The sequence below is a fragment of the Pterocles gutturalis genome, unplaced genomic scaffold (genome assembly GCF_000699245.1).
Source record: "Pterocles gutturalis isolate BGI_N339 unplaced genomic scaffold, ASM69924v1 scaffold28637, whole genome shotgun sequence".
NCBI lineage: Eukaryota > Metazoa > Chordata > Aves > Pterocliformes > Pteroclidae > Pterocles > Pterocles gutturalis.
In genome coordinates this window covers 1,249-28,461 of record NW_010111109.1, presented here as the reverse complement: position 1 = coordinate 28,461, position 27,213 = coordinate 1,249, and the positions used below count along the sequence as shown (strand labels likewise).

The 27,213-nt window shown below is 41.1% G+C and overlaps 1 protein-coding gene across 1 annotated transcript; it reads left to right on the top strand.

The window, feature by feature from the left end:
• Window positions 1-358: 358 nt before the first annotated feature.
• Window positions 359-26,978, top strand: EPB41L4A (erythrocyte membrane protein band 4.1 like 4A; the record flags this gene model as incomplete). Its single annotated transcript, XM_010073642.1, has 8 exons — window positions 359-438; window positions 2,920-3,033; window positions 8,204-8,281; window positions 14,412-14,531; window positions 24,295-24,342; window positions 24,985-25,053; window positions 25,942-26,052; window positions 26,897-26,978. Coding segments are annotated over exons 1-8 (696 nt in total), but the record flags the coding sequence as incomplete, so codon positions are not given.
• Between the last annotated feature and the right edge of the window lie 235 nt (window positions 26,979-27,213).

The following is a 27,213-nucleotide window of genomic DNA, read 5'->3' as shown; positions in this document are numbered from 1 at the left end:
ATTGTATATTTGCCCTGTTGTTAGACTTTTTGCCTAAGCATCTGTTCGCATTTATTCTGAGACAGGATTGACCTTTTTTCTGACTCAGTGCCACCACAATTATGAGCTTGTAGAGCTGATTTTCAAGTCTTCTTTTTTCCTTCCAATCTCTCTTTCTAGGAGAGATTCTTCAACATAGCAGCTGTTTGCCCTCTTTCACATAGCAGGCAAATAGCTGTATGTCAAGGTGGGTATCTGTAATGACTGTATGCCTTTAAGATTAATTTTTAGGAGGTCAAAGTAGAGAATGTGTGATCTGTACACTACGAGTTTAAATATATATATGTATATATCTCTATCTGTACTTTTATTTAGCTTTAGAAAGATGAAAAATGAAAACAGTCCAGAAACCCAAAGAAGTAAAACAAGCGCCCCATGGGAGGAAAATGGCCCACAGAGGTAAGGCAAGGCATGATGTCATAGGTATGGTGCAACGGTAAATATCATGCCACGGCGGTAGATTGAAGGATATTGTTATAATATATTAACACATTAACAGGGTTGCAGTAAATCTGTATTGAATATAAGATAGTTCCTGTCATGGATAAATAATCATTAAAAATTTAGAAAAGTAGGTGTAGGAGGAAGTGGTCAGTGGATGAGACTCACCAGTGACTTTCCACAGAGATTTGTTCATAGACCTCTGCTATTGAGTATATTTGTCAAAGACCTGGAAAAGGGGTGATAAGGTTTGGTGACGGGACAGAATTGTTTAAGATAGTAAAAGCTGACTGTAAAAAGGGGCAGGAAGACCCCTAAAGTATGAGTGACAAGTCACTAGATGGTGGATGATGTTGAGTTAGTGACTGTAAAGAGAGGCACATGGGGGCAAAAAACCCCCCCTAGACTTCTGAGTGAAATGAGGTGCTGTGGAGTTATGATGGATAACTTAATGAAAACATAAACTATGTAGCAGTCAGAAAAACAATTAGCAATTATTAGGAAAGCAAGAGAACAGCATTATGCCATTACATAAATTTGTGGATCACATATTTGATCCATGAACTGTGAGTGTAGTTCTGATGTCCTTATCTCAGGAAAAGGCTTTGCGAAGGGCAGCAAGGGTAATCAAAGGAAGTCTGTACAAGGAGCATAGCCCAGGCAGGACTCTTTCTTCAATCCGGGAAAGAGATAATTTCAGGGGTTGGATCTAGAAAATTATAAGTAGTACAGAGAAAGGAGAAGGAGATCAGGATTGTATTTTTCCAGCATAAGAATTTGGGATCTTCAGACGAAGCTAATGGAGGTGGTTTAAACACGCTGAGAAATGCAGTGAGTAGTGAGTCATTGTGAGCAGGAGACCTGTGGTCCTCCTTTACAAGGGATGCTGAAAGTTGGTGAATACCTGGAAGAAGCTGGCTGAGTCATGGAACAGAAATCCCCAAGAACTTTAGAAGGCAGAGGTATTGCAGATGGCTCAGTAAGTCTGGAGGACTGAGAGCACTGGGGAGCTGTCATACGTATTGCACTTCTTGCTTCCTGTAGGTGGTTGCTTACAGACACTGTTGGAAACAGGCCACTGAACTAGATGGCACATTGAGTGTCATCCAGTATGATCTTGCTTTTATGTGATGATTCAGATTGGTACATGGTGTGTCTTTTGGGACACCGTGATGATTTACCCTGTGTGCTCCTTCTGTAAACAATTTTTTCAGAGTAAGGACAAGACAGTGTGAAAATATCTTCTTGCTACAATACGTGTTTATTTGTGAGTTTCAAAGAAGAACTAGTGTCAGCTTGTCACATCATGGCTCCAGTGTTAAAATTGCTCTCAGAATAACAGAAAGTTTAATCCTCCAGGAGCCAAAGAATGGTAGGATTGAGTTTTCGTAAGTCCGTCTGCTCTAAAGGACTACGTAGTTTTAGAACACATAAGCAGACTGCATACTGCACAGAGGCTTTCACGGCTTCTAATAATAATTCTCATTGAGATGAACTGTGGCAGCTTTTCAGCTGTGCAGAGCAGTGCTGTAATCAGCAGTGTGATTACAGAAGCACGTGAAGAAGAATGTATCCAATTTGAAGGCCAGACAGTTATAGTAAAGCAGAAAGAAATGCCTTAACTGGAATTTGGTAAGAATATCATATTAATCACATAGTTGTGAAAAGGGCTAAGAGTAATGTTAGATGAAGATGTGTGGTTAAGTATAGCATCCTTCTTCCAAGAAGTCATGGAACATCAGTAGACTGCCTTAGAGCTGACATGTATTTCATTGCAAGCTCTGTTACACTGTTGGAAGAGGTCCTTGTGCTTCTATAGGAAGGTATCACAGGATAATGTCTAAAGGCATTTGATAGTCTACATCTAATTTGGTAACAACCCAGCCCATTGGGTCCCACTCAGGCTTAAGTACATAACCTGAAGCTTGAAGCACCTCTACACCATTGACAGAGATTTGCATGGATGAACAGCAGAGAGCTGGAGCTAAAATTGTTTCACTGTCCAAGCATTAGCACTGTGGTGAAGATGTATGTTGCAACAGGAACACTGTTTTCATGCTTATATCCATGGAAAACATAAAGAATAACTCTAGTTGGACTAACTCTGAGTTGGACTAACTCATACAAAAGCATAGAAATATTATTATGCTAAAAGAACGTATATATACTTGGTTCTACATTTTGTAAGCTTAGAGCTGTTTGCCTGGTAATGCTAAGAGGTCTCTCTCCTACGTGTTCAAAGCTCAGTGTAAAATATTTATTGCTGGAAAGCAGTACAATGTTAATATTATGTATTTACATAGCACTCACACACATACATGTATAGTATATAAGTGTGTGTGTGAGACTTATGATTTTTGTAGACCGAATCTCGTTTAGCTGGCGTAGCTCTCCTGGAGGTTTTAAAGCCAACTGTTTGCTCTTCCTTTTTAACCATAGTGGGATGTATAATTCTCCCAGTGACCGCAATAAATCACCAAAGTTTCCTTACTCTCGGCGACGGAACCCATCAGGTGGCAGCGAGAATGAGTCTGGGCAGCCAGTCCGGAGGAGGTAAGAGCCCCAGGGTTAATTACTGTTAGCTTCTCACAGTAGAAAGCTTGAGGTCCTGCATGTTCTGTGTTCAGTAAAGGCTCTTGGAGACACAGCTGGTCCTGGGAAAAGGAGTACTCTAGGGGCCAGTTGTTAGTCCAAAAAAAAACCTGAGCAAGAATAACCAGATTTGCTTTTGGAAAGGAAGCTTTGGTCGGGCTTTTTGCTCGTATGCTGTTCTGGGTACCAGGAAAGTGATGCTAAAAATGTGAGAAATTATATTATTGGCACATGCAAGATCCTTTCAGTTGCTGCAGCTATTTTTCTCTTGTGTAGGAAAGCACTGATGGATGTTGCTTGCTTGACAACGAGCTTCTAATACAGAGCAGCATTTTGTTTTAAGTACATTGCTTTGCTTTAACTGCAACAAAATTTAAACGAATGAGCCATAAAGCTGTCTTCAGCAGTCCCATGTGTGAATTACTTTATGTTACAGAGGATGCCAGCAAAAATACAACTGTGAGATGCTACGTGTGTTTTTAATGGGTATGTGTGGAATTGAGTAACTTAGAGAAGTAAAATTAAATGGATGGACGTTCTCTGCTTGGTGTCCTGGAGTATGTCCAAAATGTGAATTACAGGGACAGTTCTGAAATGATACAGTTTTGAGAGGCTACATGTTACCTGGGATGATTTGTCCTGCTGGGAAGCTGCTTTCATCACCCTGGTGCTGTGATCCGCTGTATAGACAAGCATAGCTACTGTGCCATATTCTTTGCCGTCTTCTACGACTGTCTTATGAGACAGAACTTTGGAGTTACATCTCCATCTGACATCTCTGAAGTGATTACCTGTTTGGCTGTCAAAGCCAGGGTTTGCAAAGGAATCTCTGAAAATGCAGCTGTATCTATGAGGAAATGTAGTTAGATGTGGAGCTTTTATATTTGTCAGTTTTCTGAGCTGCTCCAGACATTTTACCTGCCATTAGCTGTCTAGAACAGGAGTGAAGAAACTCACCAATGGCATATGCTTAGTGATCTTATGGCTGAGTTAATCAGCGTAGCTCTGTCTAAGTCAATAGAGTTATGTTGATTCACTCTGTTGGATAGAGCCCTTGGGAGTGTTAGTAGCAATATGTTCCTGAATTAGTTTTCGGATTCATTGCTAGTGTATTTGTCAGAAGGACTTGGGCTCTGTAAAAGCCAAGGAATAGAGATTTGCAGTGCAAAACTGTCTTGTACCAAGAAAAGAACAGTATTTGTGCAGGACAAAATTTTTTGAGATGCAAAGTGTTATCATCTGGGATTTGCATTTGGCTGATCTGCTTGGTGGACAGGTGGTCATGCCAATAGCAAGTTTTCTCTGGGGCTAGCACATGAACAAAATGTTTTTAAAAGTCTTATCTCATATGTGAGACTGTGAAGACTGACAATAGTAGGTAGATTCTAACCTAATTATGTCTTCCTGTATCTTGGTTTTATTAATGCAATTTCCTTTTTCAACTGTTCAATAACAATAGTCATGTTGTTTGTGCACCCTTTACTGGAATTAAGAGGGAAACATCAGGCTTTGCTATGCTGGAAACAGTAGGAAACTCTAAAGGCTGGCATGCCTTGCTTAACCTTGCAAGTCAGGGGTTTGTAATGAGAGCTGGAATGGGATCATGCCTTTGCAACATGTTGTAGAAATTAGATCATGCCTTCACAACTTATTGTAGAGGTGTCCTGAGAAGTTTAAAATAAGCGCATGCCCTTTTTCTCTGCCTTGAATCATATTGACAAAAATCCTTTATAATGTTCTTTTTTTTAAAGATGTGAGTTTTTGTGTGTTTCTCTTAAGTGATCCAATGGTTTTTCATTAAAAATTCCTTAATGTCACAGGAAAAATCAAAACAGTGGTGAAGATTCAGATTTAAAGCAAAGGAGAAGGTAAATATTTAATCTATAGCAGCCATGAAATTATAGCAAAAGTACTGATCGTGTTTTAGTTCTGTTCATCGCCTCCCTTCCTTGCTTCTTCTCCATCTCCTTAAATGTTTAAAAGGCTTGTTGTGTTCTGCTCATTTAATTTTTTCTTTCCTATCTCACTTGCTGAAATGCACTGTAGCATAATCTCATCACAGCACATTCCTGAAAGCTGCCTTGCACATTGTTACTACACTATGCTAGAAGCAATTTGTGGAAGTTTACTAAAGGCTTGTCTGCAATTTGAAAGTCAATTCCAGAAGTTTTAGATTTTGGATTTTGCACCTGCAGATTTTGTTTTGAGTCCTCCAGCCTTCCTGCCCACTTTTAATTAATCTATTTTGAAAGCAAGCATACTATAATTTGAGATGGATTGTCCTGCAAAAGGTAAGTGCAGCAGCATATGCAACTTCTAATGGTCTTCTCACTGTCTTATACATTTTTTGCTGAATTTTTTTCTTAAGCTTCTCTTTTTTTCCCATTCAGTCTTGACTAGTTACCACATTTCCAAGTAAAATGCTGGTGTGAATTCGGGTGTGCCCTTCAATAACTTAAGTTTTTGACAGATTTTTGCATCTAGTGTTCTCTAGTGCCACATCTGTCTGCTATGACTCTGTGCTTTGCTTTTCCTCACTCCTGTGCTACTGCCCTGGCTGCTGGAAAAAGGAGACAGTGCAGTATATTTTGATAGCAAAGTCTCTTGAAGCTTGCAAAGGAGAGGAGGCACTCCCAGGGTCTGATTCACTGCTGCAGCATGGGAAAGGAGCTCTGGCAGAGATACAAACCTCTCAGGGACAATCACAGGAAGTCAGAGAAGGTGCTCACATACTTTGCACCTGTTGTAAGATAGCAAATTATTTTTCTGAAGGATGTTACCATTACAAGCTCCCAGTAATAGTCCCATGGTGGATGTCCAGCACATAAAACAGAGAGGATTTAGTTAGGTGTCTCAGGTGGAAAACCCTAGTGCTCAGAAGTGAACTCTTCCCAAAGGCTGTGCCTGCGGTATTACATTACAGATGTACAGGTGTGTTATTGCGTATTGGAACAGACCTTCTCCACTTCTTCACAATTTTGATACTTTTCTCTCATTTTAATCAGAAAAGAACTGCATCAGAATGTGAGCCTTGTTTGTCAACTGTTTCTCAGAAATACCAAATCCTGCAAACCACCGCACCCTCCAAGCTCCCTCCTGGGCTGTATTTGTTCTGTCTGTATTGCCAAACTCACTATGCCTTCTTTTTTGCTCCCAGTGTCAGACCATATATACCGCCCACAAAATACCAAATATGTTGCATGACAAAGAAAACATGAGAAAGGGGTGAAAGGTGCTTTGTAATTCTCAGAGATCAGGATGATCTCGTGTTCTTGCACCTGACTTAGGAAACCACCTTTGTTTCCATTTTTGGTATTTTATTCAGTTCAGTAAAAGCTGATGTTTAATATTCATTGAAAGAATGTTCTGACATCCAGCATGAGCAGCAGCCATTCAGCTGACAGTTCAGCAGCCCTGCTGTCTTCCCCCAGGTGCTTTGCTGACAGGGAAAACAAGGTAATTTGATGTGCAGTATCTAAAAGGTGGATCAGATTTCCATTCCTGTAAAGTCAGAGGAAGGCTTATCTTGAATTGGAGCAAATAGGATGTTTTATCTTGCGCTTTTGCCACGATGTGAGTTTTGCTGCCTTGATGCCTTATGGGATAAATTACTTAAATCAGAGTAAGAAAATACTTGAAGTGCTGAGAAACGTAGAAGAGAAGAGTCACGCCGATGACCTGTAAATGTGAAAGAATAGTATTGCTTGGATGACCTAGTAATGTTAAGGTTCAAGATTAAAGCAATATTTATTAAATATTTGATAAGATTTGGGGAAAAGAGGTGTACTTTTTGGCATGTAAGGTCTGCTCCAGATGAGTGTAATTTTTTTTAGAACCTCGCTCAGTAGTACAGTAACAGAGTCTTGGTTTCTAGGACAATAGCCCTGACAGCTGGTCTGTCTGCTCCAAAATGTTGATCAGTGGGAATCAAGGATTTAAGTGTCTCAGATAATAGTGGCCAAACACTTCTCTCTACTGAGAGAAATTGGTCTGTAGGTAGGCATATGCTCATTTTCTTTTTGAAGTTCAGCATCAGCCTGTTCCTCTAGTATTTTTCAGTAATAAATAGAGCTGTAAATGTTACCTTGCCATTTGAAGCCTTGCAGTCAGAGGTGATACTAAAGAAACTGCTTTATTTTTTTTCCTCACTGATGCACTTTGTAGCTGTGTATTGGGTCATCCCCAAGCTGTGCTGATGCACACGCCTGCCAGTCTGTGCCCTTCAGCCCTTCTGTATTTATAAAGATCAACAGAATCACAGTGTTAGTGGAGTTTCTTCCATACTGCCTGTCAGATAGAAAATTATATGAACTTCCTAGAAGCCATTTGGAAGTTGAGGTGAATAGAAAAAATGGATCTGGTGAGCATTTTGTTTTGCCTGCAAGACCAGAATTACTATGTTGCTTCTGTTGGGTGTCCCACAATATGCAGTAAGAAAAGATCCAGAATCATAGAGTCATAGAATGGCTAGGATTGGAAAGGACCTTAAAAATCATCAATTTCCAATGCCCCTGCCATGGGCAGGGACACCCGCCACTAGCCCAGGTTGCTCAAAGCCTCATCCAGCCTGGCCCTGAACACCTCCAGGGATGGGGCATCCACAGCTTCTCTGGGCAACCTGTTCCAGTGCCTCACCACCCGCACAGTGAAAAATTTCTTCCTAATGTCTAGTCTAAATCTACCCTCTTTCAGTTTATACCCGTTACCCCTTGTCCTCTCACTACACTCCCTGATAAAGAGTTCCTCCCCATCTCTCCTGTAGCCCCCTTCAGGTACTGGTAAGCGTACAGTTTAAGGACAAAACATTTCACACCTCAAACAAACATTTCACCGTGGCATATACACAAAGAATGCTGAGAGATAAAATAAAACAAACAAACAAAAATGCAGTGCAATGATTAAAAAATAAAATAGCACTCACATGACACTGCATTCTGAGGGCACTCTCTTCAAAGCACTTATTCCCAATGAATTAGTGAGAAAAAGGACATGACTTTCAGATGTAGACAAGTCGCTTTATTCTAATTTTCCTAATAATGTCTTTGCAGGGGTTTTCATTCGTTGTTTAAAACGTCAATACTTTGTACAAGAAGTTAGTAAATTCATCTTGAGGTGTTGTTTTTCACTCCAGATCACGGTCTCGCTGTAACACCAGCAGTGGCAGTGAATCAGAAAATTCCAACAGAGAGCATCGGAAGAAGAGAAACAGGTGACCATTGTATATTTTAGTTATAGAGACATGAAACAGGAACAAGTGGAGGTGGACTTTTCTGAGATGGACCTAGTAAGAAGGAATCTAACAGGTTTTATATGTATATAGTCCTGCTGAGGCAGCTCAAAGTCCTTTTTTTTAATAAGAATAGAGATAATTGCTAAAACAAATATACATCATAGGTGTATGCCATGAATGTATACCCTCCTGTTGCTTGGGCAGAACTCGTTAATGGATTGCAAAATCAAATATGAGGCACATTTGCAAAAAACTTACAATATTAGTCCAATAAAATGGATAAGAGTGATGACAAGATATTTACAGCATATGCTTCAATACGTCAAAAGTTGCAAGTGCAGAATTTTAGTGGGAAATAAGCTTTTGAGGAGAAGAGTCAAAATACTTTAATGAATCTGAAACTCAGTATTGTTTTGTATGCATGCATTTAATTGTAAAAATTTTTATTCTCTCAAATGTAAAGTGTGAGCCTAAACTCAAACTGTGTATGGTGTCAGCTTTTAATAGGACAACAGCAGTTTATATTGAGTGATGCTAGCAAGTTTTGGTTTTCTATATTTGATATTTCTTGTCACTGATAAGAAAAAGTTGGCATAACAACTGATCTATTTTGGCAAAAAATCCTTGAAAACTGCAGCTTTTATGTTGCGCTTGAGATAACAGCATTTGAGAGTTATTTATGAAAATTTATTTTTAAAAAGCACATAGAATTTCTTCATATTGCATAAACGACATAAGACTACTGTCACTGGACAAAAGAGGAATTTTTAAAGGCAAATTTTCTAGGAAGCTGTCTGCACAAGCTGACATAGTATCCTGTTGTCTCACATGCAGTAGTACTATGAGTAATAAATGATTTTCAGATATTTTGAAGCTCTTAAAAATAATTGTCTGCTAGAAAGTGCTGCAGAAGTATGCTGTATAATAATATTTTAAGCAATGTGTTTTGATTTGCAACAGTTAGATGCTAAAAAATCGTTGTGACATTCAAATGGGCTGGACTAAAGTGTAGCTGAGCCATGGGGTTTCTTAGGAGTTTACTTAAATCAGAGCACAGTCTTGTGAGATACTTGGCTAACAGTAACCTAGTGTGCATGGAAGATCTGTTTTCCAGGTGAGCTCCAGAGTTTGAGTGAAATGCAGAGTATAGTTTAAGTGATCAGTAGGTAAATGCTATTTTGTATCCCTTTCTCTTGGAACACCTTTGCCAGGATTTTTCTGCTGTGAAACTTCTTGTCCAGGGAGCTCCACAAGCAAGCAAAGGAAATTAGAGACTGACCACAAGAATGTTTTTAAGAACTTGCAATATAAAAATTGGATTGAAAGAAGTATTAAGTACTGTTTATCATTTTCTGAAGATTAAAAGGGCCTTTAACTGACCCTTACTCACCTCATGGAAAAGAGCTTAAAATTAAAGAGAAAAAAATATTTGTATGGATTGTTTTTCAGAAATGTAAGATACGTCAAAAATGTTAATGCTTGCAGCATATCCTACTCTTAGTTGGTCACTTGAAATCACACCAGATCAAAAATCATTATCAGTGTTAAAGTAAAAAAAAACCTAAATGAGCGGGAGGTCTGAGACTTGTTCCTTGTCCTCAGGTGCAGGAAAACCACCCGTCATAATGAATTTCTGCATTTTGTTAGCCACAACAAGAATATTATGAGCTGAAAGGGCACAGGCACTGAATAGCTTTCCCATTAGCAGAGGTGAGGGTTAAATGGGACAGTGTAATGAGGCTTGCAGCTGCTGTTACTCAAGTTTTGCCTGTTGCAAAGATTGAAACTAATTTGTTTCCCAGTATAATAATCAGATTCCTCGTACAAGCAGACACAAAGTTGTTTTATTGGAATAAGATGACTGAATACTCACATTAACCAAAATAATCTGCTTGTAATCATAGAAGAGTAGAATATATTGTTCACATGAGAAGAGATCACTGTGAACTATTTATCAGATGAAAATAAATTATCAGAGAAAAACAGAAATGCAGGTGAGAACTTCTGAAGTTGGAAAAAGGTTACAGAGAAACTCTTTACTGGATCTCTGTCAGTCTTTGAAGTTTAATTCCATCATGTGAGTGTTCTATCCTAAGCAGATGTTCATAGAAATTGAGGAAGAACCTATAATGAGCATATTTCAGTCATGGAAGAAATCTATTTGCTTTTTTTTAATGCTGTGTTCAAAATGTATTGTGTAAACTATTAGACAACATGTACTGGAGCATAGTCTTCTACTTGACTATACCTAGAAGATCCATCAGATTAGAATTGATTCCTTATTCATCCGTGCAGGCTTCCTGGCATTTTTGCTTGACTTCCTACTTGCGGGGATGGACCTCTCTTGAGCCTGGAGGAGGTGATCCTTGAATACTGACCAACTTTTTTGGGCCTCTCTTCCCTCCAGGGCCTTATCCCACTGGGCTTTTTCAGGGAGATCTTTGAAGAGGCCAGAGTCTTCTCTCTTGAAGTCTAGGGTTGTGATTTTGGTTTTTTTTTCCTCCTCTCTCCTCTCAGGGTCCTGAATTTCACCATCTCATATCACTGCAGCCAAGGCTGCCTTTGGCCTCCACATTCCCAACAAACCCCTGATTGTTAAACATTGTACCTAAATGATAGCTATCTACTCAAACATTTTGAATCACATTTCAGGAATCAAGTCTTCTGAATGTCTTGTTTTAAGAGAATTTATCATTTCATAAACGTAGCTTGCTGTCATATTACCTGAAATGGGGAAAAAACATCTATAAGTCAACAGACGAGTGATGACAGTCTTATAACTTTCTATTTTACCATCTAGTCTTGCTGAAAACAATGCCTAATGTGTCGCTGATAGCTATGAATCTCAACTGGATTTATTTTGCGTGCCAGTAACAAGGATAAACTTGTTCCTTTTTGGGGCAAAATATGAATAAAAGGAAAGTTTTAATAGACTTGGAGTATAAGGACAACACTTTTTTGTCAAAAGTCTCTTTAAATAGAAACCTAGGTTTTAAGTTAAATTTTTTTTCCATTTTTCTGGTGTTGTTGCTGTTGTCCTCTCTCAGTTGTCAGAGAGCTAAAGATTTTGCCCCAAAATTGTTATGATTTGATCATTGCATCTAAAGAATGTATTTTATGTAGAGATTGTGTTACATTGGTCATCCTTTACATTGTTAAATGTGAGCATAGTACCTTTCTTTGCAGCTGCAAAATGAGTGCTTTATTGCTTCATATCTCCCTTTAGTAGAGTTCTGGTGTGGTACAACAGTACTTTGAGTCTGCTGACGCTGCTTGTTTTAATAGTTGCCATGCTACTTTATCTGTTTAGATTTTTTGCTCATTTTTTGTGGTTTGCTCAAATTAAAGAGATAAATAATAGTGATGAACACTGCTGTATGTTACAACAAGTAGAAAAAGGAGGCAGAGTAGATATATGAAGAACTTGGAGATAATTTAATGCATTTCTAAGGACTGTGCTTTCCACACAGAAGTCAGTAGATAAAAAGAGTTGATATTGTTATTAACAATGACAAGCAAATAACAATAGATTTTAGTAGACAGGCATATAAGGAAGAAAGCAAAAGTGATAGAGGATGGCTGGGCATGTGACCAAATGAGAGTAGGAGTGTGGGGAGAAAAGAAAAGTAAGACATAGATGGAAAATCAATACATTGGAGAAGTTTATAAGAAGGCAAATAAGACATCTTTAAGTCAGATATGTAGCAAAATTCATTGTAGGGGACAAAGAACACTGAAAGATAGAAAAAGTCCGGAAACAAAGTGATTTTTTTTTTTTGCCATTAGTTCTTTCAAATTAAAAAAGTGAACATATGTTTAAGACAATTTAATTAGGAGGGAATAAAAGGCTGAAGTAGAATGGGATTACAGCGTGGGCATGTGATGAAAACTGAAGCATATATAGAGGATTGATGCAGGAACAGAATCAATACCACCAAGGCTCATTTCAAAAGTATGAAATTTTACACAATTCCTGACTCAGACTTCTGCTTTCTCTTGACTACAGTTATGCTCTTTTAGTAAATAGTATTGAAACATTACAGTGGCCTTTTACAAAAAGCAAAAGCTGTAGTATCCTGAGTTTCAGCCACTAAGATTTAGTTTAATTTTTTTCTTCAGATTGTGTAGAAGGCAATGTAAGGGAAATATATTGCAGCATAACAGAATGGAGAAGCACTTCAGGGAAATAAAATCTCGTCTTACAGTGGTCCCAGATTTTGCTTCCTTCTCTGTGTTCCTATCAAAGAGCTGTGCTGTGCTGTAGCATTGTTCTTCATCACCAGTCTTCTGTATCTGCAGGGGGAAATGTCTGCAGGTAGCTCTGTATGACATCTGTGTGCTGAAGTCACTCTTGGAAATGACTGAACCCAAGTGTCCAGGGCTCATGGAATACTACTGGAGTAAAAGTATAAACATCATGTAAGATTGCAAGCATCTGAATGCCTTCTTCAGAGCGCAGCTGTCTACTTGACCTGTTAGGAGTTGTTGTCTGGGAGAGGTGGAGTGAGGTACTAGCAAGCAGGCAGACCCAGCACCCAGGGCAGCAGCACTGGTCGGGCAGCTGTGTGTTGTCTTTTTGTGCAAGTGACTGCCATATGTGCGAGGCAGTTGATAGTATTTGTACCATCTAGGATGATTGCTGTCTCCACAAATTGGATTATTCGGGATGAAAATCACAGTTCATTACTTGTTGATGTGTGAGTTCTTCTACTAAATCCTTAGAAAGAAATTTATGTTAATCCCTGTCACCAAATTGCAGGTTTAAAAAGACTGCTTAGAAATCAAAACCTTATGTTGCTATCTTCTACAGACACTGAGTGCCATTTGGTAGAGCTGTGGCCATTTACAGTAGCTGGGGATCCAGCTCAAAATTCATTACGTGTGTGAGACAAGATCTGGTTAAAGGAAAAGCAGCAGCCTGCGTAGCCAGTTTAGCCTGACAGTTAAAAACTCAAGGAGGAAGATACATATATACTCAAGAGTAACAAGAGCATGCTTTGCGTTTCCTAGGCAGTTGTGTCTCTAGTGTAATCCCTTTGTCGCTGTTGGTTTGTTTACTTGTTTTACTTGTCAGTCTTCCTCTTTTTAAGCTCCTCTGGTTTCCTCAGTATGCCAGTCATACTGTCCTATCAGGCAACCCACTCTTGGAGTGGTATTTTCCAGGACTGTTTCTAATCCCTGCTGAATTTTGAATTCACTGCTGTGACCAAGCACATCCATTTGTTCCACTTTAGCATTTCAACGCACCACTCATATCTGCAGCCCCAAAACTGTGAAGTGTCTGTAGAACTTTGAATGGCCAAGTGCTGGCACACAAGTTGGCCTGGCTTGTTGTGTCATTGTAGAGATCCTTCAGCCTCCTAACAAATGTGCTGAATTTATAGATTTTGACATTTGGTTTAATCTGTACTACATTCCAATAATGGATTCATGGATTTTTTTTTTTTAAGTAAAAAAAAAAGAAGAAATAAAAGGCATATGATGTAATTTAGTACCACACAAGCAGAGACGGGGACGAAGCCACAGGGGATATTGCAGAAGGAGTGACAATGGTGGGATTATATGTGTCTGGGGCAGCCAGGGAGATCTGCTTGCATCCTGGGCTTTGTTGCAGGTGAGGGTGAAGGGACCACTTCCTGTGAGTGGGAACTCACCAAGGGCATCCCTGGGGGATTTTCGCTGGGTCCTAGGAAGGTGCATGCTGCAACAAAATATTTGGAAAAGTTGTAGTAGTAGAGCCTTGTATCATGATGTGGGTTTTATAGTTGTTGTAGATGAGGTGGGCTACAATATGTAAACACGAAAAAAATTCTAAATGTTTGGCACGGGCTGGAAAGATGAATTCAAGTTGTGGGCGTGTTCTTAAAGGCCTGCGTCATTTCATTTTTGGCTTATGCTGTTTCTCAATAACAAACCAGCGAGTTTTCTTTGATACGGCTTCCTACATTGTAATGTAGTTTGGGAGCATGAAATAGAATTTAGCAAGATGAAAAATTAAAGTATTGCATTGCAGGAGCTTGATTTTTGGAGGGAAAAAAGATACCCCATTACTTCAGAAAGTATCCTGCATCAGAGACCTCAGACTAAACTCCTGGTGTGTCTTTTGCAGATCACGGCAAGAGAATGACATGGTTGACTCGGCTCCTCAGTGGGAAGCTGTGCTGCGGAGACAAAAGGAGAAAAATCAGGCAGATCCAAACTACCGTCGATCCAGGCACAGATCTCGATCGTATGTAACCCTTGCCCTCTTGGATGTGAAAATTAAGGCTGTTGTTGCATGTTAAAAAGCAGGAGGAGTATCTCCAGTGTAGAGGTGGCGGCCCTCAGCTGCTGAGGAACAGAGCCTTTCATGTGTCATGAGCTCACATTAGCAGATTTGTCTTTGTGGTCAAACTCCCTTCTTGTAGTGATTTGAATTTCAGGACACAAAAAACACAGGAAGAGCTTTGTAACAGAGCTAGTGAGGAACTCTCTCTGTCACCTTGGATGAAGTCCTGGATGGTTTTGTGGCTCATTGAACATTAGTTCTGTAATGAGGACAGCAATTCCCCTCTTCTGGGCAGCAAGTCTGTGAAAACATTCAGATTTTGTGTGATAGATGCAGGAATTTTTCTGAAATGCCTGCACACTTGTTTATTCATATAATGTCTGCGGTATTGTTCCAGATGAGACAGCTACTGGTGTCTTCATATCAAATAGCCTTTGGCAAGCAGCAATCTGTGATTTATTGCATCCTGATGATTTCCATGATGGAGCTGTGCTGCCAGGCAGCACTGTTCCAGCTGACAGATGGTTTTGACATGGTGAAGTTGTCAGCTTCTAAAATTAATAGAATCATAGAACGGTTAGGGTTGGAAAGGACCTTAGAGATCACTGAGTTCCAACCCCCCTGACAAGAGACACCTCCCACTAGACCAGGTTGCTCAAAGCCTCATCCAGCCTGGCCCTGAACACCTCGGGGGATGGTGCTTCCACAGCTTCCCTGGGCAGCCTGTTCCAGTGCCTCGCCACGCTCACAGTGAAAAATTTCTTCCTAATACCTAATCTAAATCTGCCCTCTTTCAGCTTATAACCATCACCCCTCATCCTGTCACTATACTCCCTGATGAAGAGTGTTTCCCCGTCCCTCCTGTAGGACCCCTTTAAGTGCTGGAAGGCTGCTGTTAGGTCACCCCAGAGCCTTCTCTCCTCCAGGCTGAACAACCCCAACTCTCTCAGCCTGTCCTCATACGGGAGGTGCTCCAACCCTCTGACCGTCTTTGTGGCTCTCCTCTGGACTCACTCCATCAGGTCCATAACTTTTTTATGTTGGGGGCCCCACAGCTGTACGCAGTACTGCATGGAGTGGAGGGGGAGAATCACCTCCTTCGACCTGCTGCTATTGCTTCTTTTGGCGCAGCCCATGATACAGTTGGCTTTCTGGGCTGCACACACACATTGCCGGCTCATGTTGAGCTTCTCGTCAACCAGCACTTCCAAGTCCTTCTCCTCAGGGCTGCTCTCAATCCATTCTCCTCCCATCCTGTATTTGTGCTTGGGATTGCCTTGACCCAAATGCAGGACCTTGCACTTGGCCTTGTTGAACTTCATGAGGTTTGCATTGGCCCATGTCTCAAGCCTGTCAAGGTCCCTTTGGATTGCATCCCTTCCCTCCAGTGTGTTGACTGTGCCACACAGCGTGGTGTCATTGGCAGACTTGCTGAGGGCGCACTTGATCCCACTGTCCATGTGCCCACAAAGATGTTAAACAACACTGGTCCCAGCACTGACCCCCGAGGAATGCCACTCATCACTGGTCTCCACTTGGACATTGAGCTGTTGACCACAATTCTTTGAGTGCAACCATCCAGCCAATTCCTTATTGAGTGGGTGGTCCTTCCATCAAATCCATGTTTCTCCAACTTAGAGACAAGGATGTCATGTGGGACAGTGTCAAAGGTTTTGTACAAGTCCAGGTAGATGATATCAGTTGCCCTTCCCTTATCCACCAGCGCTGTGGCTCCATCGTAGAAGGCCACCAGTTTTGTCAGGCAGGATTTCCCCTTAATGAAACCATGTTGTCAACAATCACCGAACCTTGTTATCCGTGTGCCTTAGCATAGATGCCAGGAGGATTTGCTCCATGATCTTGCCAGGCACAGAGGTGAGACTGACCGGCCTGTAGTTTCCTGGGTCTTCCTTATTTCCCTATGTAAAAATGGGGGTTATGTTTCCCCTTTTCATTGGGAACTTCACCAGACTGCCATGACTTCTCAAATATGATAGATAGCAGTTTGGCAACTTCATCTGTGAGTTCCCTCAGGACCTGTGGATGCATCTTATCAGGTCCTATGGACTTGTGCACCTTCAGGTTCTTTAAATGGTCTCAAACCTGATCTTCTCCTACGGCGGGTAGTTCTTCCTTCCCCCAGTTGCTGCCTTTGCCTTCTGCAACTTGGGCAGTGTGGCTTGAACTCTTGCCAGTGAAGACAGAGGTAAAGAAGTCATTAAGTACCTCGGCCTTCTCAGTATCCTGGGTAGCCAGGTCTCCCACTTTCTTCCAGAGGGGGCCCACATTTTCCCTTGTCCTCCTTTTATCACTGACATACCTATAGAAGTTCTTCTTGTTACTCTTAACGTCCTTGGCCATATTTAATTCTATTGGGGCTTTAGCTTTCCTAACCTGATCTCTGGCTTCACGGACAGTTTCTCTGTGTTCCTCCCAGGCTGCCAGTCCTTGCTTCTACCCTCTGTAGGATTCCTTTTTTTGTTTGAGTTTGCTCAGGAGTTCCTTGTTCATCCATGCAGGCCTCCTGGCATTTTTGCCTGACTTCCTCTTTGTTGGGATGCATCAACCCTGAGCCTGGAGGAAGTGATCCTTGAATATCAGACAACTTTCTTAGGCCCCTCTTCCCTCCAGGGCTTTATCCCATGGGACTCTTCCAAGCAGATCCCTGAAGAGGCCAAAGTCTGATCTCGTGAAGTCCAGGGTAGTGAGTTTGCTGTGCACCCTCCTCACTGCCCTGAGGTTCTTGAACTTCACCATCTCATGGTCGCTGCATCTCAGGCTGCCCTTGAGTTTCACAATCCCCACCAGCCCTTCTGTGTTGGCAAGAACAAGGTCCAGCTTAGCACCTCTTCTTGTTGGCTCCTTTATCACTTGGAGAAGGAAGTTATGATCATCGCGTTCCAGAAACCTCCTGGTCTGCTGTCGTATAGTTTATAAAGAAAGCCACCGGACAGCCTCTTGTTCAGCTTCATGGGCTTAGGCAAGGACAGGGAGGGTTCACTCACCACTTACGGTCACGGGCAAGAAACCGACACAACTTGGGAAAACAAAAAAAAAACCCAAACAGTTGAATTTATTAACTATTTACAACAAGAAGCAGGCTAATGAGAGAAAGAAACTACATCTTAGAAAGGCACTTCTCCCCCACCCCTCCCTTCTTCCCAAGGCCCAAAGGCTTTGTTCTGTACCTTCCCCCCACCGTGGCATCACAGGGGGGCAGGGAGTTGGGGGTGCAGTCAGTCCGCTGCTCCTTCCTCCTCAGGGGAGGGCTCCTCACAGTTTTTGCCGGCTCCAGCGTGGGGTCTCTTCTCACGGGAGAGTCCTTCTCAAAAACTGCTCTGGAGTGAGTCCTTTTCAACATGGGGCTACAGTTGCCCAACGACTGCCCACCTCCGGCGTGGGCTTCTCCAAAGTTCCAACACGGGGTCCTCCACGGCTGCATCTTCTCATGGGCTGCACCAAGGGACAAACCGTGTTTCACCATGAATCTTCACCACACTACAGGGGAAATTCCAGGGGCACCTGCTTCCTTCTTGCTCTCTTCACTGACCAAGTGTCTGCGTAGCCGTCCCTCTCAAAATTCTGCTTCTCTCTCTGCCTCAGGTCTTTCATCAGCTCCTGAGAAGATGGACTCTCAGGCAAGCCGTGGCAGAGGCTTGAGCTGCGGCCGGGCGGGGCGCAGGCGGCTGGATGGCTGGCCCAGTCTGCCTGAGCCGGACCATGCCCAGGGCCGTGCCAACCCCATTGTTCCATGCCCCTCTTAAATATGTTATTTGCAGAGGTGCCGATTGGCTCAGCCCTGGCCTGGGGTGGGTCCAGCCTGAAGCTGGGGAAACTTCTAGCAGTTTCTCACAGGGGCTAGAGCAGTGGTACTCCTTCCCTGCACTCCAGAGCCTTTTACTGCGTCTCCGAGAGCTCTGTAATCTTTCTTGATGCTTCTCAGGCTTCTCGCGGCTGTGTCACTGTTGCCCGTGTGAAACAACAGTAGAGGATAATAGTCAGCAGGCCGCACGAGGTTTGGTAGCTTCTTGGTCGCATCTCTAATACGAGCCCCCGAAAGCAGCACACCTCTGTAGAGAGAGGGTCAGGTGGGCAAATGGGTGCCTCCGTACCTCTTATAAGAGAGTCACCTATTACTGTCACCCCTTGCCTTTTCTTATTTGAGCCAGTTGTTATGTGAGGAGCAGATGGGGCTGCCTTGCTCAGCTCCAGCATTTCTTGTGATGGAACAGGTCCTTCCTCTTCAGTTTGCAGAGCAGTGAAACAATTCTGCAAGGGCACTTTGGCCTTTGGAGGAAGCCTGTTCCTGCTGTTGGTCCTTGCCATTGCCTTTGCAAGCCTCTGCGTTACGGGCTTCCACCCTGTCTGCATTAGTGGCCCCCCTTTCTTCTGTGTGTGCTGGTGGGAGGGTGATTGGTTATTTATCCATGGGTTGTGGGTCCACAGCAGACTGCTCCTGGAACCAGTTGTCTGTCTCCTTCTCAGCCTCCCTGATTCTCTGCAGCCTTCTCACGTCCTCCTGCAGCTCACCCACCTGCTGCAGGAGCTCCTCCACCTGGGCACACCTTGTGCAGGCAGGTCTGCCCCTGCCCCAGGGGAAAGTTCCAGGCACCTCTTGCAGTCCCAAGTTGCAGGAGTTGCTGATTTTGTCAAGTGTATTAAAATGCTGGTTTCTTTTAATTTGTGTTTTTCTTCTAATGGCATGTTTTGGGGGTATAGATACACTGTTTTGTATTGTGTTTGTGTCCAGCCTAATCCGCCATCCAAGCTATCATCCAAAGCAGTGACACAATCAGCGTGCCTGGCAGGCAGGGCAGAGCAGGGTTGGGGATGTTGAAGAGTGCCAGAGCAGCTATGAGGCACTGGGAGAGAAGGCAGGAGAGAGCAGTGTTTGAAACTGTATCACCACCCTCACTACGTGGCTAACATGGATGAGTTGTCCAGTCCTGATGCTGATGGTGTAATGTGTAACCTCGGTAACACACTTAGACAGGTACTTACCATTAATGTCTTTTCTTAAATTTACCTTTCACAGTAAGATTTACCAAGAGAAACTGTATAGTGCCTTAAATTATTATTTCATTCATACTGATTGAACGTAATCCACACTGAAGTTTCCGATATTAAAATCCATTTGAGTTCTGTTTTCAGTTGCCGATGTAGCTACAACTCGTTTCTGTCTCCAGTTTCATAGTGTATGGTTTTCATTCTTTTATGAGAAATAGAATTTGCCATTAAAATTCCGAATGTTGTCATTTCTACTTTAACTGACTTTGTACAGACTTGTTCACTTTCAGCTGCACAAAAGTCAGATGTGATTAGGGGTAATTATATAATGATATATTACTAAAAATCAGCAATATTAAAGCTCAGTTGTATGGAATCCACAAAATATAGATGATTAAGTTTCATTTACATTTCTTACTGTATACAAATGTAAACTATGAGGTGTACTCAGTTGTTAATGGTCACGTTAAATTTATACCCGAATTTTCTTTTTTCCCATAGGCCAAGTAAATTTCATTGCTTGACAGAACGGGCTCCCTCTTGTGGCTAACTTAACTAACTTGTTTTCCTGACCAGTGAGATTCTGAGTTATATTTTATTTGAACTATTAGAGGAAAATGTAAATGTGTAGCATCTTAATTAACAAGGAAAGGCCCTAGAGGAAGCAAAGAAATGAGGAAATCCTGAAGATTTTGGATAGCTTCTCATTTCTTTTCCCTATTGTTTCAGTGATGAATATATTCTTCCTTTTTGTCTTACTCTTCAGTTTAAAAAAACAAAACCAAAACAAATAAACCCGAACCTCCCAAGTATGGCAGCAGTCCTTAATATATACAAGTAGGAACTAAAAAAACGAAAATGGAAATTTATTTCAAAGTGCTTTAAAAAAAGTTTAGTAACAGGCATTTAACTGTTAACCTGCAGTAGATTATAAGAGTTTAATTTAGTTTGGCTCAGCTGTTTGCTTATATGACTGGATGCAGGTCAGAGGAAAGGGAAATATGATTCCCTAGAGTATAAGGTATGGTTGGTTTTGGTTTTAAATCTCATCATATGGTAATTTCAATTTTTCACATTTAACAATTGATACAAAACCTTCATTTTGGTAGTACAGATAAGTCATTGAGTTCCTTATAGCAGTCAGCTTAACTTAAAGGTTCACTTTGGAATTGTGAAGTAATGGCTGAAATACTTGTTCCTGTGCCTGCTACAGTGCATGTCACTTGTTTGATAATGAGCAATATTAATCATTGGTGGTGGGGGGGGTGGTGTCTCATTGGTCTCAGGAATAAAAATATTTGACAAGAATTTGACCTTTCTTTCTCCTAAAGGAATCAGCAAACAGAGAGAGCTCCCAGTTCTAGTTCTGCAGGGTTCATTTTCAAGAGTTCATGTAAAACATCTGTGTAGCCAAAGGGCTTTTTTTAATTAAGAAGAATGACCATTAAAATTCCATGGCTATTTAAATTTACAGTTTGTGACTCAAACTGAAATATTAATAAGGGTGCAGATGCAGACACGAAACATAATGTAGACTTATTAATGTGTAGTTGTTCGAGCTTGTGAAAACGAAATAAAAATAAACAAAAAAACCCCTGGAGAGTCATCACTTACTGGGAATTCCCATTGGGTTTCTTGTGCATTAGAGAATGTGATTAGTGTACAAATTGTCCAGATGCTATTGATTCAGATACTGCAACAGGACAATCTGAGTATACGTTATAAGTGAAAACTGTGAGTTCTAAAACAATTCACAGTAAAAAGATGAAAACAAAGTGAAAGAGGGATTGTGATCTGGCTTTAAAGGTTTAATAGAAAGATTGCTTTGTTGTGGCTGTTAAGAACTATACCAACATGAATTTCCTATGCAGTATATGCAATACCCACATTTCACCTTAACAAGACCTTTCTTCATTTTGCCTTCAAAGGAAGCAGGAACAGGCCTTTGGAAGGAAAACGCTTTTATTAAGATACGATCTGTATCATATTTCTGGATATTATTTTGCGGGGCGTTAACTTGAATAAATGCTGCAAGGTTATCCCAGTATGGTAACACTTCTTAAAAAGATGGAAAGTTCGAGATGGTAATTCATAAAAGCAGTTTGCTCTGAGGAATTATTGTGTTTAGCCGGTTTCCTTTTTTTTTTTTTTTTTTTTTTTTTGGTGGGATGCCATGTTGCTAAACTGGTATTTTACAGCAGTGGCCTCCTTACTAGTGTAGTTGCAGGGGTAGAAGGAGGGAGAATGGCTGAAATGACGGAATTAAATGCCTGGAGTTGGCCACAGAAAGCAGGAAGACACAATTCGTAGAAAATGGAGAAACAAAGATTACTTTTTATTTAATCACTATCTCTCCACACTGCCCCACAAATTACTATTTCTTACTGTAGGTGAGATTTCATGTGATGTTTGGTGATATGTGAGACTTACAGCTGCATCCTGAACTGTTGTATTTCCATGGATAAGTAAAAGCCATGAGCTGATCAGATGGGTCAGTGATGTGCACAATACCCTCCTTTGTGGAGATCCTGGGTTTGGGAGTGACCTTGAGGCTTTTGCTTCCTCAGGCAAAATAGGGCTTGTAAGCATTACAAAGCCTCCCTGGAGAAGCTGGCATTTTTTTCAGGGAGCTTTTTGCATTCCGCACTGCCTGATTATTCAGCCTCAGACCAGGAAGCCTATCTTCCCAGCCCCAGAGTGAATGCAGGGTTTGCAGCTGCTGTTTTATGAGCACGGGGTTGCATGGAAGGAGAAATCAATTCAAAAGTGAAGGGTGAAAAAGACTGTTAAATGCCACTGCATACCAAGCTGCTGTATCAGGGAGTTTAAAACAGCATGGGCAGGTGTAAGAAGGAGAAAAGAAGTAAATGTAAGAAAGGAGAAGGAGAAATAGAAGTGAAAATCAGAGAAAATTAAATGCATTATAATAAACACAAATGCAGAAAGCCATAAAAAGCTCTGAACACTGAGAAAAATCAGACTGCAAGGTACTTGTGGCCATAGCTGTTGCAGTCATGAGGACCTGAGCATCAGAACAGACAGCAGAGCAGTTGATCAAGGATGGGAATCATCCAGGGCAGCTGCGTCACTTTGCCTAGAAAGCCATGCCCTCCCTGGAGCCTGAGAAGGTTTTGGATTAGTTCATATTAGTCCCACTAGGGAATCACAAATGTAAGGTTGTTTCCCACCCTTCTGTCTCTCTCTGGTATTTATAAAGCAGTAAATTAGTATGTCCCAGTACTTCTGCACCTGTAAAATCTAAAAAAAACCAACCCCAAAACATTACCATCCCACAATAATCTGCCTTCACACCAACTGTAAAACATTTACTGTGATATAGATGTCTCTGAACGTTATTCCTGGGCTGAAGTCTGGAAATGAGCCAAACACAGTAATGGTGAAATAAGAAAAACTAAACTGCTAGTGCTAGGGAGCAGTTCAGAATTATTTCTCGTACAGGTCTGTCACTGGGCAAGGGAGAGTCGATTTAACAGATGCTAAAATGCAGAACTCTGCTGTCCTCCTTGATCTTCGTTTAGGTTTGGATTATATCACTCCAAAAGCATCTTTGAATATGATAGACCCTTTTGTTTAAGGAAAAAAAAGCAAGCTGTATGATCTGATGATGTAAGACAATTTTTGAGAGAATTTTTGCAGGAGCATTTATGGATGCTGAATCTGTCGTAAAAGTTGAATCTCTCACATCACAGATGATGGGGAACAGTCTAGCTGTTGACTCTGAGTTTGTATAATCCTAATGAAAAGAGTTTTCTCTCCATGCAAATGTAGTCCCTGCCACTGTGTCAAATGCTTATTTAATCTATTATGCTGCATGGGTTTTGGTGAATTCTAGGTGCAACTTTAGCAACAGCAGTGGTTTTGCACTAACCCTGCAATAAAACAGGATAAGAAAAATAAAGGGGATCCATTTTGGAGATGATATCTTCTGTAATTCAGTGGAAAATCTGAGGCATGCTATTGAGGCTTGCTTTACTACATCTCTGTCTGCACCAAAGAAATTACAATTTTGGCTGAGTACTTTCTATGTGAATGAAATACTTGCTGAAATATTTGTGTGCGTGAGTATGCATGGTTGCTGGTTTGGTTTGTTCTTTTTCTTTTTTTTTTTTTTGACCTGAACATCACAAAGGTAAACAAAACGAGCAGAAACCCTTCTTGGAAATGACCAGAAAGCAAGAGGCTGTACTGTGATCACAGCTGAGCAACTGGTCCTCTTTACTGGTGCTCGTTTGGGAATGACCGGGGACTGCTAGCGTGTCAGCCTGGTGTGGCCTGTTCTCCTGCCCACAAAGAGCTTTGTTGGGCTGCAGGACATTTCTGAGGGCCTTTTACAAAAGCATTATTCCAAAATACATTGTCCTCAGCTGGCTAAGTGGTGGCAGTAGCTGGGCACTGCTTTGGCTTGCAATGGGAAGTTCTGCTGGTTTTATATTTTACGCATACTGTTGCTGAAGGCTAGTGGAACAGGAATTTTGATTGAGAGCCTGTCATTCAAGAAATGACTTTTCAGTTGAAATAAAGTGATAAAGTTTAATGCATTTTCTGAGATAACAAACCTTAAAGCTGAAGTCACTTGTGGATTAAATTTACTGTGATTCCTGTGCAGGGTCTGTGCTGTTAAAAGTTATTTGAACAGCAACATGTCAAATGATGGTTTTAACAGTTCTGCTTTTGTTGTCTTTGTTGGTATTTATAGAAGAAGCCCAGATGTACAAGCTAAAGAAGAACTGTGGAAACATATTCAGTAAGTACAGTGCTCGCAGGATCTGAGTGACTTCTTGGTCTGCCGCTAATGTAGTTATTCACATCCCCTGCACTGTGGCTATGAGGCATTGCATTCTTACTTAGTTACGTGCCACAGTAAATTATGCAGGTGTAAATGACCTACTGTGCATAGAAGATATTGCAGACCACTAAATGCACTGAATACAGATGACCATTGTATGTAGATGAATTATTAAAGAAGAATACAGCATTTTAGAGATTTATTCCTCTGAGGCTTTCAAAATGTCCTTGTTTGTAATATTGACACTTTCAGGATGACACCCTGTATGCTATAAAACTGCCAGTTAGGAATATAGTTATCTATTCCAAAGCGTATTTGATGTTAAGTACACACAATGCACATATATATTGTGAAGCAACAAGATCAGATTTGCAGTGAGGTGAGAGGAAGGTGGAACAAGATGCAACATGCAGTTGAAGCAATCAAGGTGAAGTTAGACACATTTCTTAATAGGTTTCCTATTTTGATGTCAAGATAACTTCAGGGCTGACAACAGCTTGTTTCACTAAAGCTTTTCAGCCTAATATAATAAAAAAAAAAAGAAAGGTTTTGCAGTTGGTAGCTACTGTTACATTTTTTACTTTGCTTAATCCTTTCTAGGAAGGAGCTTGTGGATCCATCTGGCCTGTCTGAGGAACAATTGAAGGAAATCCCATACACTAAAATAGAGTGAGTTTATGTCAGGATTTTAATTTGTGACTATGAAAGCCTACTTTTCTTCTTTTACTGTGAACTTTGTCATACTGAAATAGGAGTGGTTTTACACATAATCTCTAAGCTTTTATCTACTCCAGATGCTTATCTAGGATGGGATTGGTGAGGATACCTAATGATTTTAAAACCTAGTATTTTATCTTTCCAAAATATGAAAAAAAATCTTCATCTCTCCATATCTCTCCCACACTCATAAACCTGCTGTATGACTATAAGTTCTGTATGTGTCCCTGTCCCATCCTTCACTCTATTTTATGTTTTATGCTACAGAATCAGAGAGAACTGAATGCAAACAAGCAAATGCTTTTATTTCCTAAATTTCTGCTTCCTTTAAAATTTTTATTCTGATCATGTAAGGCACTGTTTGACCTGTTCACCCCCCCTTTCCTTGCTTGTCATGGGCAGCTGCCAGGGCATAACTATTTCTTTAAGAATGGACATCTGTTTTACTGTGATAATTGCCCATTTGGGATGCCATGTGTCAGTGCAAGCAGCTGCATGTGGCAGAAATGGGATCCTAGTTTGCATTATAATGTGCTTCCACAATACCACTGAACAGGAAAGGCTGATGTTAAAGCTGTATATATTAATGCAGTCTTTATTAAATAGTTTCGTTTTCAAATATAGTCATGACAGTTTGTGACCTTTTCACTTTTAAAGCATTGAAGTCCAAGTACAGAATCATAAGAAAGCGTCAGCCTTTTAAATTCAACAAGACCAATAAGCCATTGGTTATACTTTAATAAGAAATGTGAGGATCTCTCAGTCTGCAGTTTAATCTATTTTTTTGTGCTGAAGATCTGGTTTACTAACCTAGCATTGTGAATTCTGTGTCTCTCTTAGGACTCAAGGTGACCCGATCCGCATTAGGCATTCACATTCCCCTCGAAGCTACCGTCAGTATCGGCGCTCCCAGTGCTCTGATGGTGAAAGATCTGTCCTGTCTGAAGTGAAGTATGTGAATGTGGTTATTAGCAACGGATTGGTTTAGTGTGGCTTAGAAGTTGTTCAAAGATCATGGTTAGATTAGAAGAGGCATAAGTGTGTCTGTTTGCTTGCACAGGATTCAGGCAACCCTGAAATAGTATGTGTTCAGAGCTAAATATCTCAAGTACAAAGACATTTCTGCTCTGTTTTGGGTCACAGAGGCTTGCTTGATCCACTCAGAATGGGGGCAAACTGAATAATCTAAAATAAACCTGTGTTGCTCTTCAGTGGTAGGTCATGAAGTTGCCTAAGGGATGAGAACTCATGAGTTGCTTTCCAGACAACTTCATACTCAAGAGGGTTAAGATGCCATCTGTATTAACTCTGTAATTTATTTCATGAGAACTCCAGTACAACCCTCTTCAGTAGTGGGTGCATCAGTCTCTCCTAGAAGACTGATTTGTAAAGGGTGTACTTCTGCATGGAAAAGTGGCAGTCCTCAGTTTTATTAAGGCCTTAAATGATGATATTACCCACTTGGGAAGCTAGTTTCAGCTGGATGGCACCCTGAAGGAGGTGTGGCACACCCATGATTTCAGATGAGACTCATCTCGCATGAAGTTGGGCTGCCTCTGTAAACCAGGACACAGGCCCCTTGAGAAGGGATGGGGTGACCTGTGCCACAAAGGTGCCTACTGACTGCTGAGTGTCAGCGGGTTAGCTTTTGGATGTCTAAAATTAGGTGATAAGCCTTTTGTATTTTGACTTCCAGATCTATGTAGTTCTCTGGGTCAATTTCATTATCCTTCCTGTGTGCAGTTATAGTTTGCTTCATTATAGCAATATCCATTCTGTAATATTGTCATTCCAGTGCAAAAACTGATCTGGTGCCTCCACTGCCTGTTACACGATCTTCAGATACCAGGGGTCCCAGTATCCAGTTAACTCAACAGGTTAGTAATTGTACATCCTTTGCAATTTTCCTTTCTTTGGAGGGAAGGGGTGGGGGACTAGTGCTTTATTTAAATTAGAACTTTGCTTTCCAGTGAAAATTAAAGTTGGCTGAGATTTTTTCTGTGGCAGTGTGACTTGAAATTTTACATTTTGCAGACTGACTACTTTGTTTATATTTTCAAATGTATGTAGTTCTGCAGCATATATGCCCCTGTGAACACTCACTTCTGCTGC